At 47.9% G+C, this 14,158-nt stretch overlaps 1 protein-coding gene across 3 annotated transcripts in view; it reads left to right on the top strand.

Moving 5' to 3' along the window:
• DYNC1H1 (dynein cytoplasmic 1 heavy chain 1) overlaps nt 1-8,704 on the top strand; it is a 63,151-nt gene extending 54,447 nt beyond the window's left edge. For all 3 annotated transcript variants that reach the window (XM_069738019.1, XM_069738027.1, XM_069738010.1), the window contains exons 67-77: nt 4,000-4,123; nt 4,209-4,322; nt 4,410-4,580; nt 5,225-5,442; nt 5,573-5,676; nt 6,805-7,016; nt 7,104-7,257; nt 7,434-7,576; nt 7,653-7,821; nt 8,047-8,174; nt 8,301-8,704. In XM_069738019.1, coding sequence (XP_069594120.1) covers nt 4,000-4,123; nt 4,209-4,322; nt 4,410-4,580; nt 5,225-5,442; nt 5,573-5,676; nt 6,805-7,016; nt 7,104-7,257; nt 7,434-7,576; nt 7,653-7,821; nt 8,047-8,174; nt 8,301-8,429 — 1,666 coding nt within the window. In that variant the 3' untranslated portion in view covers nt 8,430-8,704. The remainder of the gene's footprint in view (nt 1-3,999; nt 4,124-4,208; nt 4,323-4,409; nt 4,581-5,224; nt 5,443-5,572; nt 5,677-6,804; nt 7,017-7,103; nt 7,258-7,433; nt 7,577-7,652; nt 7,822-8,046; nt 8,175-8,300) is intronic.
• The last annotated feature ends 5,454 nt before the right edge of the window (nt 8,705-14,158 follow it).

Below are 14,158 nucleotides of genomic sequence, written 5' to 3'. Positions count from 1 at the left end.
AAACTCACCCTAAAACACACACAAGTCTGGTATCCTTCAAAAATAAAAATCTGATTAATAAGCAGACAAACTGTAAGAGCAACAAATGTACTATATAGGAAATACGGCAGCTGTCAGTCATATGACCTGTCTATTATGTGTATGTGTGAGCTAATATATACTGCCAGGAGGAGGGCTTCCTGTTGGCTGGGGATTTATCAGGCTGCCAATTTAGCTTACAAATACTGAGGTAAAAATACTGAGCAAATAACGTGTGAACGAGGTCTAATACAGGAGTAGATGACACACAGGTATATACTATATACAGGGGAGATGACACACAGATATATACTATATACAGGAGAGATGACACACAGGTATATACTATATAGAGGAGGAGATGACATACAGGTACATATATATACAGGAGGAGATGACATACAGGTATATACTATATACAAGAGGAGATGACACACAGGTATATACTATATACAGGAGGAGATGACATACAGGTATATGCTATATATATAGATGACATACAGGTATATACTATATACAGGAGGAGATGACATACAGGTATATACTATATATAGAAGGAGATGACATACAGGTATATACTATATATAAGAGGAGATGACACAGGTATATACTATATATAGAAGGAGATGACATACAGGTATATACTATATATAGAAGGAGATGACATACAGGTTTATACTATATACAGGGGAGATGACACACAGCAGGTATATACTATATACAGGGGAGATGACATACAGGTATATACTATATACAGGAGATGACATACAGGTGTATAATATATATAAGGCAGATGACAAACATGTACAGGTCCTTCTCAAAAAATTAGCATATAGTGTTAAATTTCATTATTTACCATAATGTAATGATTACAATTAAACTTTCATATATTATAGATTCATTATCCACCAACTGAAATTTGTCAGGTCTTTTATTGTTTTAATACTGATGATTTTGGCATACAACTCCTGATAACCCAAAAAACCTGTCTCAATAAATTAGCATATCAAGAAAAGGTTCTCTAAACGACCTATTACCCTAATCTTCTGAATCAACTAATTAACTCTAAACACATGCAAAAGATACCTGAGGCTTTTATAAACTCTCTGCCTGGTTCATTACTCAAAACCCCCATCATGGGTAAGACTAGCGACCTGACAGATGTCAAGAAGGCCACCATTGACACCCTCAAGCAAGAGGGTAAGACCCAGAAAGAAATTTCTCAACAAATAGGCTGTTCCCAGAGTGCTGTATCAAGGCACCTCAATGGTAAGTCTGTTGGAAGGAAACAATGTGGCAGAAAACGCTGTACAACGAGAAGAGGAGACCGGACCCTGAGGAAGATTGTGGAGAAGGACCGATTCCAGACCTTGGGGAACCTGAGGAAGCAGTGGACGGAGTCTGGTGTGGAAACATCCAGAGCCACCGTGCACAGGCGTGTGCAGGAAATGGGCTACAGGTGCCGCATTCCCCAGGTAAAGCCACTTTTGAACCATAAACAGCGGCAGAGGCGCCTGACCTGGGCTACAGAGAAGCAGCACTGGACTGTTGCTAAGTGGTCCCAAGTACTTTTTTCTGATGAAAGCAAATTTTGCATGTCATTCGGAAATCAAGGTGCCAGAGTCTGGAGGAAGACTGGGGAGAAGGAAATGCCAAAATGCCTGAAGTCCAGTGTCAAGTACCCACAGTCAGTGATGGTGTGGGGTGCCATGTCAGCTGCTGGTGTTGGTCCACTGTGTTTCATCAAGGGCAGGGTCAATGCAGCTAGCTATCAGGAGATTTTGGAGCACTTCATGCTTCCATCGGCTGAAATGCTTTATGGAGATGAAGATTTCATTTTTCAGCACGACCTGGCACCTGCTCACAGTGCCAAAACCACTGGTAAATGGTTTACTGACCATGGTATTACTGTGCTCAATTGGCCTGCCAACTCTCCTGACCTGAACCCCATAGAGAATCTGTGGGATATTGTGAAGAGAAAGTTGAGAGACGCAAGACCCAACACTCTGGATGAGCTTAAGGCCGCTATTGAAGCATCCTGGGCCTCCATAACATCTCAGCAGTGTCACAGGCTGATTGCCTCCATGCCACGCCGCATTGAAGCAGTCATTTCTGCCAAAGGATTCCCGACCAAGTATTGAGTGCATAACTGAACATTATTATTTGATGGTTTTTTTGTTTGTTATTAAAAAACACTTTTATTTGATTGGATGGGTGAAATATGCTAATTTATTGAGACAGGTTTTTTGGGTTATCAGGAGTTGTATGCCAAAATCATCAGTATTAAAACAATAAAAGACCTGACAAATTTCAGTTGGTGGATAATGAATCTATAATATATGAAAGTTTAATTGTAATCATTACATTATGGTAAATAATGAAATTTAACACTATATGCTAATTTTTTGAGAAGGACCTGTATATACTGAGGTGAAAATGAGAGGTGTGAGGTGAAAATGAAAAGGTGTGAGTACAAAATGAGAGGAGTGAGGGACAATAGTGGAGTGATCAGAAAATGACAGATGTGAGGTCGAAATGACAAGTGTTAGGGGGGAATGAGAGGAGTGAGGGAGAAAATGAGAGATGTGAGGGGGAAAATGAGAGGCGTGATGAGAAAATAAGAGACGTGAGGTGCTATAACTAACCACAGATATTTACTATGCCCAGGCAACGCCGGGCTCTTCAGCTAGTGTGTGTGTGTGTGTACACACACACACACTCACACACACACACTATACACACACACACACACACACACACACACTATATGCACACACTCACACTACACTCACACTATAAAGAATATATATTAGATGGTGGCCCGATTCTAACGCATCGGGTATTCTAGAATATGCATGTCCACGTAGTATATTGGCCAGCTACATAGCATATTGCCCAGCGACGTAGTATACAGCACAGAGCCACGTAGTATATTGCCCAGCGACGTAGTATACAGCACAGAGCCACGTAGTATATTGTCCAGTCACGTAGTATATAACACTTCCCACACAGTACATAACAGTGGCCACGTAATATCTAGCACAGCCCACGGAGTATATCACACTGTCCATGTAGTATATAGCAGCCACGCAGTATATAGCAGCCACGCGGTATCTAACACAGCCCATGTAGTATACAGCAGTGTGGGCACCATATCCCTGTTTAAAAAAATAATTAAAATAAAAAAGTTATATACTCACCCTCTAGGATCCAGCGGAGCTCCGGCGATAGGCGCGCGGCTGCCGCCATCTTCCGTTCCCAGGATGCATTGCGAAATTACACAGATGACTTAGCGGTCTCGCGAGACCGCTAAGACTTCTGGGTAATTTCGCAATGCATCTCTGGGAACGGAAGATGGCGGCAGGCGCGAGCACATCGTTGCACTACGGAAGGTGAGAATAGCAGGTTTTTTGTTTTTTTTTATTATTTTTAACATTAGATCTTTTTACTATTGATGCTGCATAGGCAGCATCAATAGTAAAAACTTGGTCACACACAGGGTTAATAGCAGCGGTAACGAAGTGCGTTACCCGCGGCATAACGCGGTCCGTTACCGCCGGCATTAACCCTGTGTGAGCGGTGAGTATGCGGGCGCCGGGCACTGACTGCGGGGAGTAAGGAGCGGCCTTTTTCTTCCGGACTGTGCCCGTCGCTGATTGGTCGCGGCAAATCAGCGACTTGGATCTCCATGACAGAGGCCGTGACCAATGAATATCCGTGACAGGACAGAAAGACGGAAGTGACCCTTAGACAATTATATAGTGTGTGTATATATATATATATATATATATATATATATATATATATATATACACACACACACACACACACACACACACACACACACACACACACACACACACACACACACACACACACACACACACACACACACACACACACTATATAATAGTATAATAGTTAGTGCGTGCTGGTCCTGTCTGACCTATAGGCGATCTGACCGTTACTCCGTCCCTCCAGGTGGGTGATGCTGAAGAACGTGCACTTGGCTCCTGGGTGGCTCATGCAGCTGGAGAAGAAACTTCATTCCCTGCAGCCGCACTCGTCCTTCCGCCTCTTCCTAACGATGGAGATTAATCCAAAGGTCAGAGCAAAGTCTTTGCTCTGAATCACTCCACACCTCGGTTCTGTCTGGACCTGGAGTAACCGTACATTCTGTCCTGATCCAGGTGCCGGTGAACCTGCTCCGAGCCGGACGGATTTTCGTCTTTGAACCACCTCCTGGCGTGAAGGCCAACATGCTGCGGACATTCAGTAGCATCCCGGTGTCCAGGATCTGTAAGGTGGGTTGTCACGTGGGGGCTATGATCTAGTGACTGGTGCCTGCCTGTGCTGTAAGGATCCTCATCCTCCTCTCCCCATCTCTGTAGTCTCCGAATGAGCGTGCTCGCCTGTATTTCCTGCTGGCTTGGTTCCACGCCATCATCCAGGAACGTCTGCGTTACGCTCCTCTGGGCTGGTCCAAAAAATACGAATTTGGGGAATCCGATCTGCGGTCGGCGTGTGACACTGTGGACACTTGGCTGGATGACACCGCAAAGGTAAGTGAGAAAGTGAAAGTCTCGGACCATGCAGTTGGTGCAATGCTTTCACCCCCTGGGCATGGTGGACGTGTACAGGGTTCCCTATTTCCCCAATGAAGAAACTTGATGAAAAGTCACAAAACTCCCCTCCCCAAGTGAAAGAGGATTAATCAAGGTCTCTGAAAAGTTCTGCAAATTTCTATCCCTTGCTATTGTCACTGAATGGAAGTGGTCCTGAGCTTGTGCAATGGGTTTGTTACAATGTATCAGTTTTTACTATTGTGCTGGAGCATAGGATAGGAGCGGCATTTGTACATCTGCATTTAGATCACACAAATTAAACCAAAGTGTTTCCATGCACTGACCGCGAACTAGAACCTTAAGACTAATGGTAGACTTGATGCCTGAAGTCTGTCAATAAGGGCTCCTTCTCACTTGCGAGAAATACATCCGAGTCTCGCAGGTTAAAACCCTGCTCTGGCACCGGCACTCCAGAGCGGAGCGTGCAGCTCCATGTATTGCTATGCGGCCGCACGCTCCGCTCTGGAGTGCTGGCGCCAGAGCAGGGTTTTAACCTGCGAGACTCGGACGTATTTCTCGCAAGTGAGAAGGAGCCCTAAGTTGCTGTATCGGAAACTGATTGCATGGGGTTTTTCTCTCAGGGCCGACAGAACATTTCCCCGGATAAGATCCCATGGTCCGCGCTGAAGACCCTCATGGCGCAGTCCATCTACGGGGGCCGAATCGATAACGACTTTGATCAGAGACTGCTGAACACCTTCCTGGAGAGGCTCTTCACCACGTCAAGTTTCGATGGAGATTTCAAACTGGCCTGTAAGGTGGATGGACACAAGGATATCCAAATGCCGGACGGCATCAGGTACTGGCGTGTGCTGGTCGCGCTTCCTCCTTACGAATGTGCGCTTCTGTAAAGATGTCTTCTAATTTTATCTTTTTTTTTATGGAGAGCCCAGCCTTGCTGCTCTTACCCTCTTGCCTTGTGTCTGTAGGAGAGACGAGTTTGTGCAGTGGGTTGAGATGCTGCCGGACGCTCAGACGCCATCTTGGCTGGGGCTGCCGAACAATGCGGAGCGCGTCCTGCTGACCACACAGGGTAACGCGTACTGTGCTCTCATCTCCAACTAATCTCTAACCTTCTGTCTGTCATCTACAGCATTAACCCTTGTCATGTCCTCAATGTTCTCACCTGTCCTGACCCAGGGCGTGTGTGATTGACCAGGAGGTTTTCCAGTCTCCTCACAACCAGACATGTCCTGGCTGTTCTCATCCTGCAACAGTCTTGTATTTTCCCCGTGTTTCTCTGAACCATCTCTGCCATGTCCAGTATCCTCCATTGCTTAATTTTACAAACCTTTTTATTTCTTTTAACCTCTTTTTTTACTCTATGTAGTAATTGCACTCTACTAAGACTTCACATTTAGAGGCTAATACCAACAATGCCCAGGGGGTCGGGGTCCTCCTCTGGTCTGTTCTTCCGGCTGGATGGCCACTGCAGCCGATTACCAGACACGGTTGTGACTTGTTGCAAACTGCCGGCAGTTAGTGATAGGGTGCAGCGGTCACGTGATTGTACAGCTAGAACGATCAGAGGTTTGGTAAGGCAAGTGTACTTCATTGCATTTTACACCGCAGCCTTGTGTGTGAACAGTTCTGCACATTTTTTTTTTTATTGCAGAAGTGTCTTCATTGTTCTAGAGTTCTCTGCTTGCAGTCAGTGACCTGAATGTCATTGCTCACAAATCCGTTCTGTGCATGGATCGCACACAAACGCACGGCTTTTTACAGCAGACCTCTGATAACTGTGCCAAAGCCAATGTTTGTACTTTGAAGATTTCCATTCACTGAAGGCAAGCAGAGGCTTTTAAATCACAATGTCCAAAGACTCGCAGAACTCTTCCTTATTGATTGGTGTAAACATGATTTTGAGGTATAATTTATTAATCTGACTTCATGAAATGGTTTTGGGTGCTGCCGTCTAGCCAGTCACTGTGTCTCCGCACCTGTGGGGTATAACTTAAACTATCCTAGTTTAAGTTATATTGCCACGCTCCTCCATAGTGATTTGTACCCGGCTCACTGGAGGAGTCCACAGTCTGCACGTCTCCCCTCTGGATAACTCCATAGTCTGGCTTTATTGTTGCGCTTTTTGTTGCGTTTCTTCCCTATTTTGAGTTTGCTTTATGTCGCCCTTCGTTGTTTTTTTATCCCCCTCGTGGTTCAGGCATTGATATGATCAGTAAAATGCTGAAAATGCAAATGCTGGAGGATGAGGACGACTTGGCGTACGCCGAGACCGAGAAAAAGCAGAGGACTGATTCCACCTCTGACGGCCGCCCATCCTGGATGAGGACACTGCACACCACTGCCTGCAACTGGCTGAGCGTCATCCCCCAAGCCCTGAACCATCTGAAACGTACCGTGGACAACATAAAGGTGAGGACACAGAAGATTACCCCAATGCACAGGCCTGGCAATGGCATATCCCCCCACCTAAACTTCAGACACAAACTTGCCTTCCAGGATCCCCTGTTCAGATTCTTCGAACGTGAAGTAAAAATGGGTGCAAAGTTGCTGCAGGACGTGCGCCAAGATCTCACCGATGTCGTCCAAGTGTGCGAAGGAAAGAAGAAGCAGACAAACTACCTGCGCACTTTGATCAATGACCTGGTGAAAGGTATGGCTTATAGGGGGAGGTGTAGATTATTAGGGTCCAGATATGAGAACCGAAGCTCCCATCAGGATTATCCCAGTGATTGTTGGTCTCCATCTGGTCATGTTCACCACTCTGGTGCCAAAGAGCTGCCCATATTCGATTCTTCTCTGTGCAATGTTGTCTTTCTCCTCCTCCAGGGATCTTGCCTCAGAGCTGGTCTCGATTCACAGTTCCTGCAGGGATGACTGTCATCCAGTGGGTGGCAGATTTTAGTGACCGCATCAAGCAACTGCAGAATATCTCTCAAGCGGCGGCCACCAGTGGAGCCAAGGAGTTAAAGGTTTGCAAGATCCACGCTGTGCAATAGAGGCCACAGTGTCTGGCAGATGCTGATGTCTTGTTGTTCTCCTTCGCAGAACATCCATGTGTGGCTCGGCGGCTTGTTCGTACCTGAGGCATACATTACCGCCACCCGCCAGTACGTCGCCCAGGCTAACAGCTGGTCCCTGGAGGAGCTGTGTCTAGAAGTGAGCGTAACCACCACCCAGAATGCTGTCCTGGACGCCTACAGCTTTGGGATAACTGGTAATTTACGATTATTGTCTGCTCAATATCTACTGCAGAGTTACATGTCATTTGTTGCTGCAAAGGGGAATTACATCTCCCAGGCTTCAGATATCAGGACATGGTGTGAGCAGTAGTTACCCTAGAGTCTATAACATGCAACGCTAAAGCTGGTGCAAAACTATAACTCCCAGCATGTTCAGGAACCATATAACAGCTGTATTATAACAGATGGATTTTTTTTAGGTCTGAAGCTTCAAGGAGCGACCTGTACAAATAACAAGCTGTCCCTGTCTAATGCCATCTCCACTGTGCTGCCCCTGACACAGCTGCGATGGACCAAGCAGACCAATGCCGAGAAGAAGGCCAATGTGGTGAGTGGTCTGCGGAGGCTCCAGCCACCAGTAAAATCTCCTACGTCTCATCAGCGACTTTATGGGAAAGGTTCAGTCTTGTAAAACATTTTCACGATTTTTTTTTTTTTAATTTTGCATTCCTAGGTCACGCTGCCAGTCTACCTGAACTTCACCCGTGCTGACTTGATCTTCACCGTAGACTTTGAAATTGCCACCAAAGAAGATCCTCACAGCTTCTATGAGCGGGGGGTGGCAATTCTGAGCACCGAGTAACGACTCACTGGTCATAGTGGTTTTGTGTTTGTTTTGCTATGAGGGTACAGGAGGATATGAAGGAGCTAGGTCATGTGATAAAACGGGGGCACGATGGGTGCCAAGGAGGGGATTAATAAAGATTGAGACTGGGAATGTTATTAAAGGGAGAGGAAGGTGGTTTGTGGCATCTACTGGAGGTTTATGGTCAGAAAGAGATCTGCACGTGAAACATTTTAGATATGTCTAATGTGTTAATTCCAACTTTTAATCTAATAAATATATGCATTACATTACACACGGTGTCTTCTCTATATCGGGCGCTGCAGCTCATGGATTATCGGGCGATGCACAGTCCTGATTCGTTCATGAGGACTGGAGGCAGCACCATAAAGTATTTTGATATTTTTGACTCCTGCAGTTTTTAGGCTTCAGCCCCAAACACTGAAGTCACACAAGATAAATAGCAATAATATAACAAGAGCCGGATCACATGGAAAACCAGACGTGTACAATGCAGCAATCAGACTTTATTACGGTGGGATATTGTGCTGCCTACGGACATCAGGAAACCATTTCAAGTAAATATTTGGATTCCTAGTTGTCCCATGGTGGCAAAGCCATGAGAAAGGATGAGCGATGCAAGGGATCAGTCATGGAACAGCTGATGCCAAAGGCTGTGGCCCCCGCATCCATTCTGTAATGCCTGAGATGAAGCCCATGTTGCGGCTTTAGACATCTGTTCTAGAGGAATCTGCCCAAGAAGCTGCATTGGACTCAGAAGAATGAGGTTTAAAGGGAATCTGTAACCCCCCAAAATCAACTGTGAGGTAATCCCACTGGCATCAGGGGCTTATCTACAGCATTCTGTAATGCTGTAGATAAGCCCCCGATGTATCCTAAAGGATGAGGAAAAAAGGTTAGATTATACTCACGCTGGCGGGCTGTCCGATCCGATGGGCGTCCGGGTCCCAGGGGCCACCCATCTTCTTATGATTACGTCTTCTGGTCTTCACACTCCGGCGCAGGCGTACTTTGCCCTGTTGAGGGCAGAGCAAAGTACTGCAGTGCGCAGGCGCCGGGAAAGGTCAGAGAGGCCCGGTGCCTGCACACTGCAGTACTTTGCCGTCAACAGGGCAGACAAAGTACTCCGGAGCCGCAGCGTGAAGACCAGAAGAGGACGTCATCTGATGAAGATAGGAGGTGCTGGACCGGACCAGCAGCGGCAACGCCCCTGGGAGAGTATAATCTAACCTCTTTTTCTCATCTTTTGGGATACATCGGGGGCTTATCTACAGCATTACAGAATGCTGTAGATAAGCCCCTGAAGCCGGTGGGCTTACCTCACCCTCGATTTTGGGGGTGACGGGTTCCCTTTAATGAAGCAGAGAAGCAAAGCCCTGAATGTGAGAAGAAAAATGGTTGACCTGATCCAGTTACCCGACGGACACTTGCATGGTTCATGGCTTGATGTCCTTCGTTTTTGCCCTTGTACTAAAGAAAATGAGCTTCCAAATTTCTGAAGATTAACTGCAGCTCATTAAAAAAGCATAGTGTATAAGCATAGTGTATCTGACTGACATAAAGGACGGTAGGAGAATTTCTTGGTTGATATCTGCAGATGAGATTTTTGGAAGGTGCCCTCCCATGGTTCTTAAAATGACAATCATGAGTGATAAAAGTATGACTTCTCTGGAAGACAAGGCTTGCAAATTGCCATTGTGATGGCCACCAAGAACGCAAACGTGAATTTAATCAAGAGGCTCAAAGTGCGGTGGCCTTAAGGGCTTTCTGTCACTCACACTTCTCTATCGCCTCTCACTGGGGGACACAGGAACCATGGGTGTATGCTGCTGCCACTAGGAGGCTGACACTGCACAAAAAAAGTTAGCACCTCCTCTGCAGTGTACACCCCACCGACTGGCATTATACTCTTCAGTTTAGCTTAAGGTACCGTCACACTAGACGATATCGCTAGCGATCCGTGACGTTGCAGCGTCCTGGCTAGCGATATCGTCCAGTGTGACAGGCAGCAGCGATCAGGATCCTGCTGTGATATCGCTGGTCGGGGAAGAAAGTCCAGAACTTTGTTTCATCGCTGGATCTCCCGCTGACATCGCTGAATCGGCGTGTGTGACGCCGATTCAGCGATGTCTTCGCTGGTAACCAGGGTAAACATCGAGTTACTAAGCGCAGGGCCGCGCTTAGTAACCCGATGTTTACCCTGGCTACCATCGTTAAAGTAAAAAAAACAACCACTACATACTTGCCTACCGCTGTCTGTCCCCGGCGCTCAGCTTCTCTGCACTCCTCCTGCACTGGCTGTGAGCACAGCGGCCGGAAAGCAGAGCGGTGACGTCACCGCTCTGCTTTCCGGCTGGCCGGCGCTCACAGCCAGAGCAGAGAAGCACAGCGCCGGGGACATACAGCGGTAGGTATGTAGTGGTTGTTTTTTTTTTACTTTAACGATGGTAACCAGGGTAAACATCGGGTTACTAAGTGCGGCCCTGCGCTTAGTAACCCGATGTTTACCCTGGTTACCCGGGGACCTCGGGATCGTTGGTCACTGGAGAGCTGTCTGTGTGACAGCTCTCCAGCGACCAAACAGCGACGCTGCAGCGATCTGGATCGTTGTCGGTATCGCTGCAGCGTCGCTTAGTGTGACGGTACCCTTAGTGTCAGTAGGAGGTGGACACGGGTCTTTCATTAGACTCTTAAGGCCCCTTCACATTAAGCGACGCTGCAGCGATACCGACAACGATCCGGATCGCTGCAGCGTCGCTGTTTGGTCGCTGGAGAGCTGTCACACAGACCGCTCTCCAGCGACCAACGATGCCGGTAACCAGGGTAAACATCGGGTAACTAAGCGCAGGGCCGCGCTTAGTAACCCGATGTTTACCCTGGTTACCTTCCTAAAAGTAAAAAAAACAAACACTACATACTTACCTACAGCCGTCTGTCCTCCAGCGCTGTGCTCTGCACTCCTCCTGTACTGTCTGTGTGAGCACAGCGGCCGGAAAGCAGAGCGGTGACGTCACCGCTCTGCTTTCCGGCTGACCGACGCTCACAGCCAGTACAGGAGGAGAGCAGAGCACAGCTCCGGAGACAGACAGCTGTAGGTAAGTATGTAGTGTTTGTTTTTTTTTACTTTTAGGAAGGTAACCAGGGTAAACATCGGGTTACTAAGCGCGGCCCTGCGCTTAGTTACCCGATGTTTACCCTGGTTACCAGTGAAGACATCGCTGGATCGGTGTCACACACGCCGATCCAGCGATGTCCACGGGAGATCCAGCGACGAAATAAAGTTCTGGACTTTCTTCAGCGACCAACGATCTCCCAGCAGGGGCCTGATCGTTGGTCGCTGTCACACATAACGATTTTATTAACGATATCGTTGCTACGTCACAAAAAGCAACGATATCGTTAACAATATCGTTGTGTGAAGGTACCTTAATCTACCTCAATGTGCGTTGCTTTCTTTCAGGTTTTCTGGAGGGATACAGGGTGAACAGTCACACCTGTAGTCCCACAATACGGACTATGAGTACGGCGTGTACTGCCACCCTGTATCCTTGTAGATCCCTCAGCAGGACCATGCTCCTAGCACACAAGCGTGCTCAGAAGTCTGGTCCTAGCCCCGTCCCCCACCCACTCACCCACCAGAGCCTCTCGGTTGCGGAGACAAGGACGTCCATCACAGCTCCCTGGACGTCTCATTCCTCTTCAAGTTAGTAATGGCGTGGGATGTTTGAAGTGAGTATTTTCCCCATCCCAGATTATTTCAGGAGGGCACAGATGTAGGGGATTTTGTCAGCGGCGGCCTTTGCATAAGGGGTCCCTCTGGAGCTGCGCTGCTCAATTTTTATTTTATTAGGGGATCCCAGGATACCTGGTCTTCGCCCATTGCATGCAGGCAGCCGCACGGGCCAGAATCACTATCGCATGGCGGCCCTTGAGGCAGCCGCGCTGCTTCCTGGCTGCGGCGCCACTTCCCTGGTGACTACGGCGCTCTGCCTTCTATTGCGGCGCAGCGGCCTTTGCAGGCTGCCGCGCCGCTTCTTCCCCCTGCGGCTGCACTCCACGGTTTTCACAGCAGCGGCAATGCCTTCTGTTCCAGCGTGACAGCCTTGGCAGGCTGCCGTGCCGCTTCTTACCTGCGGTGCACTGCTCCGGCGCCGCGTTTTTTTTCCCTCCGGTGGTCACCGGCCTCTAATTTAGGCCCTGGCTTCTGCCCGGGCCTACTTCCGGTGGTGTGACTCCGCCCACTTGTCTTACTCGGGCGGGCTTTTCTCCCGCCCGACAATCTTCCTCCCCGCATTCTCCGCCCACCAGCGCCATCTTGGTGCTCCTGGGTGCACAGCAAACTCCGCCCTCCCCACATTGCCGCTCCGCCCCTTGCAGAGCGCGCATTCTGGCATCCTCAGCGGTCACCACAGGGACCCTTCAAATCTGCGTGTTCCCACTTCTTGGATTGCGGCAGGAGCTCACATTGCCTTCCTGCCGAAAGGGCTACTTCTCCACTACTTCTGCACTGCAGACTGACACTCCCCTCTGACCCCCTAACCCTCTGGCATTTTCTTCAGGGACCCTTCAAAATGTCTACCTCTAAGGGAGGCCGCTCTCATCCTCCTACTTCTTCTTTTGCCTTAGTCAAATACTTTGCATGTTCGTCTTGTAAGGCTATGTGCACACGTTCAGGATTTCTTGCAGAAATTTCCTGAGAAAAAACAGAAATTTTCTGCAAGAAATCTGCATGCGTTTTTTGCGCGCTTTTGGTGCTTTTTTTTTTTTGCGGATTTTTCCAGACATTTCCCAATGCATTTTATAGTGGGAAATCTGCAAAATTAATGAACATGCTGCATTTTTTACCGCGATGCGTTTTTTTTTCACGGAAAAAAAAAAACATCATGTGCACAAAAATTGCAGAATTCATTCTAAATGATGGGATGCATAATGTATGCTTTTTTTGCGGTTTTAGTGTTTATAGCGAAAAAAACGCAAAAAATCAGCAACGTGTGCACACAGCCACTGCAAACTTCCCTCAGGTCAGTCCTCTCCACTCTATCAGGCCTGCAGCAACCCAATTGCCCCCACCCCCAGCTGGGCTTCCTCTCTGTCACAATCAGTAGCGGATCTAACTCGGGTGTCTCAAACTCTGGTGTCCATGCTTGATCGTTTTCCCCTGCAGGCTCCCCCAGTAGCCAGCGGGTCGCAGGAGCCTCCGTCCAAGCCCTCCATTATAAGCCGCAAAAGGTCCAGATGCCGGTCTGGAGTCCTCTTCTCGCTCCATCTTGCCCCACGGTCCTTCTCTACGGTCGGCTTCCTCCCGGTCCTCCTCCCCTGAGTCACTACAATGAAGGGATATGGTTCAGAATCTCATTGGAGCGATAAATCAGACCTGTGGCATCAAGGATACTTCTACGGAACCCGCAGATCAGGCGGTTTCGTTTAGACGGGCTAAACCACCTTCAAGTTTTTCATTGAGGGCATCATGACCAGAGAAAGAGAATCCGACCAGACGTTTTCAGAGGGGAAAGCGCCTTGGCGTTTTATATTCTTTTTCTCCAGAACTTACCGCCAATTGGACTTTCTCCCTCGGTGGATCCTCCAGTTTCCAGGCTGTCCACCAACACAGTCATTCCACTGTCCGGCGGAGCATCTCTGAAGGATTCTAATGATAGTCATAGAATCCTTTGCGAAGTCAGCCTTTGAAGCGGCTGCAACTACTCTATACCCAGCTTTTGCTTCCA

The sequence above is a fragment of the Ranitomeya imitator genome, chromosome 1 (genome assembly GCF_032444005.1).
Source record: "Ranitomeya imitator isolate aRanImi1 chromosome 1, aRanImi1.pri, whole genome shotgun sequence".
Lineage (NCBI taxonomy): Eukaryota > Metazoa > Chordata > Amphibia > Anura > Dendrobatidae > Ranitomeya > Ranitomeya imitator.
Note: the sequence above shows the minus strand (reverse complement) of the source record. Positions and strands in the feature narration are given on the sequence as shown.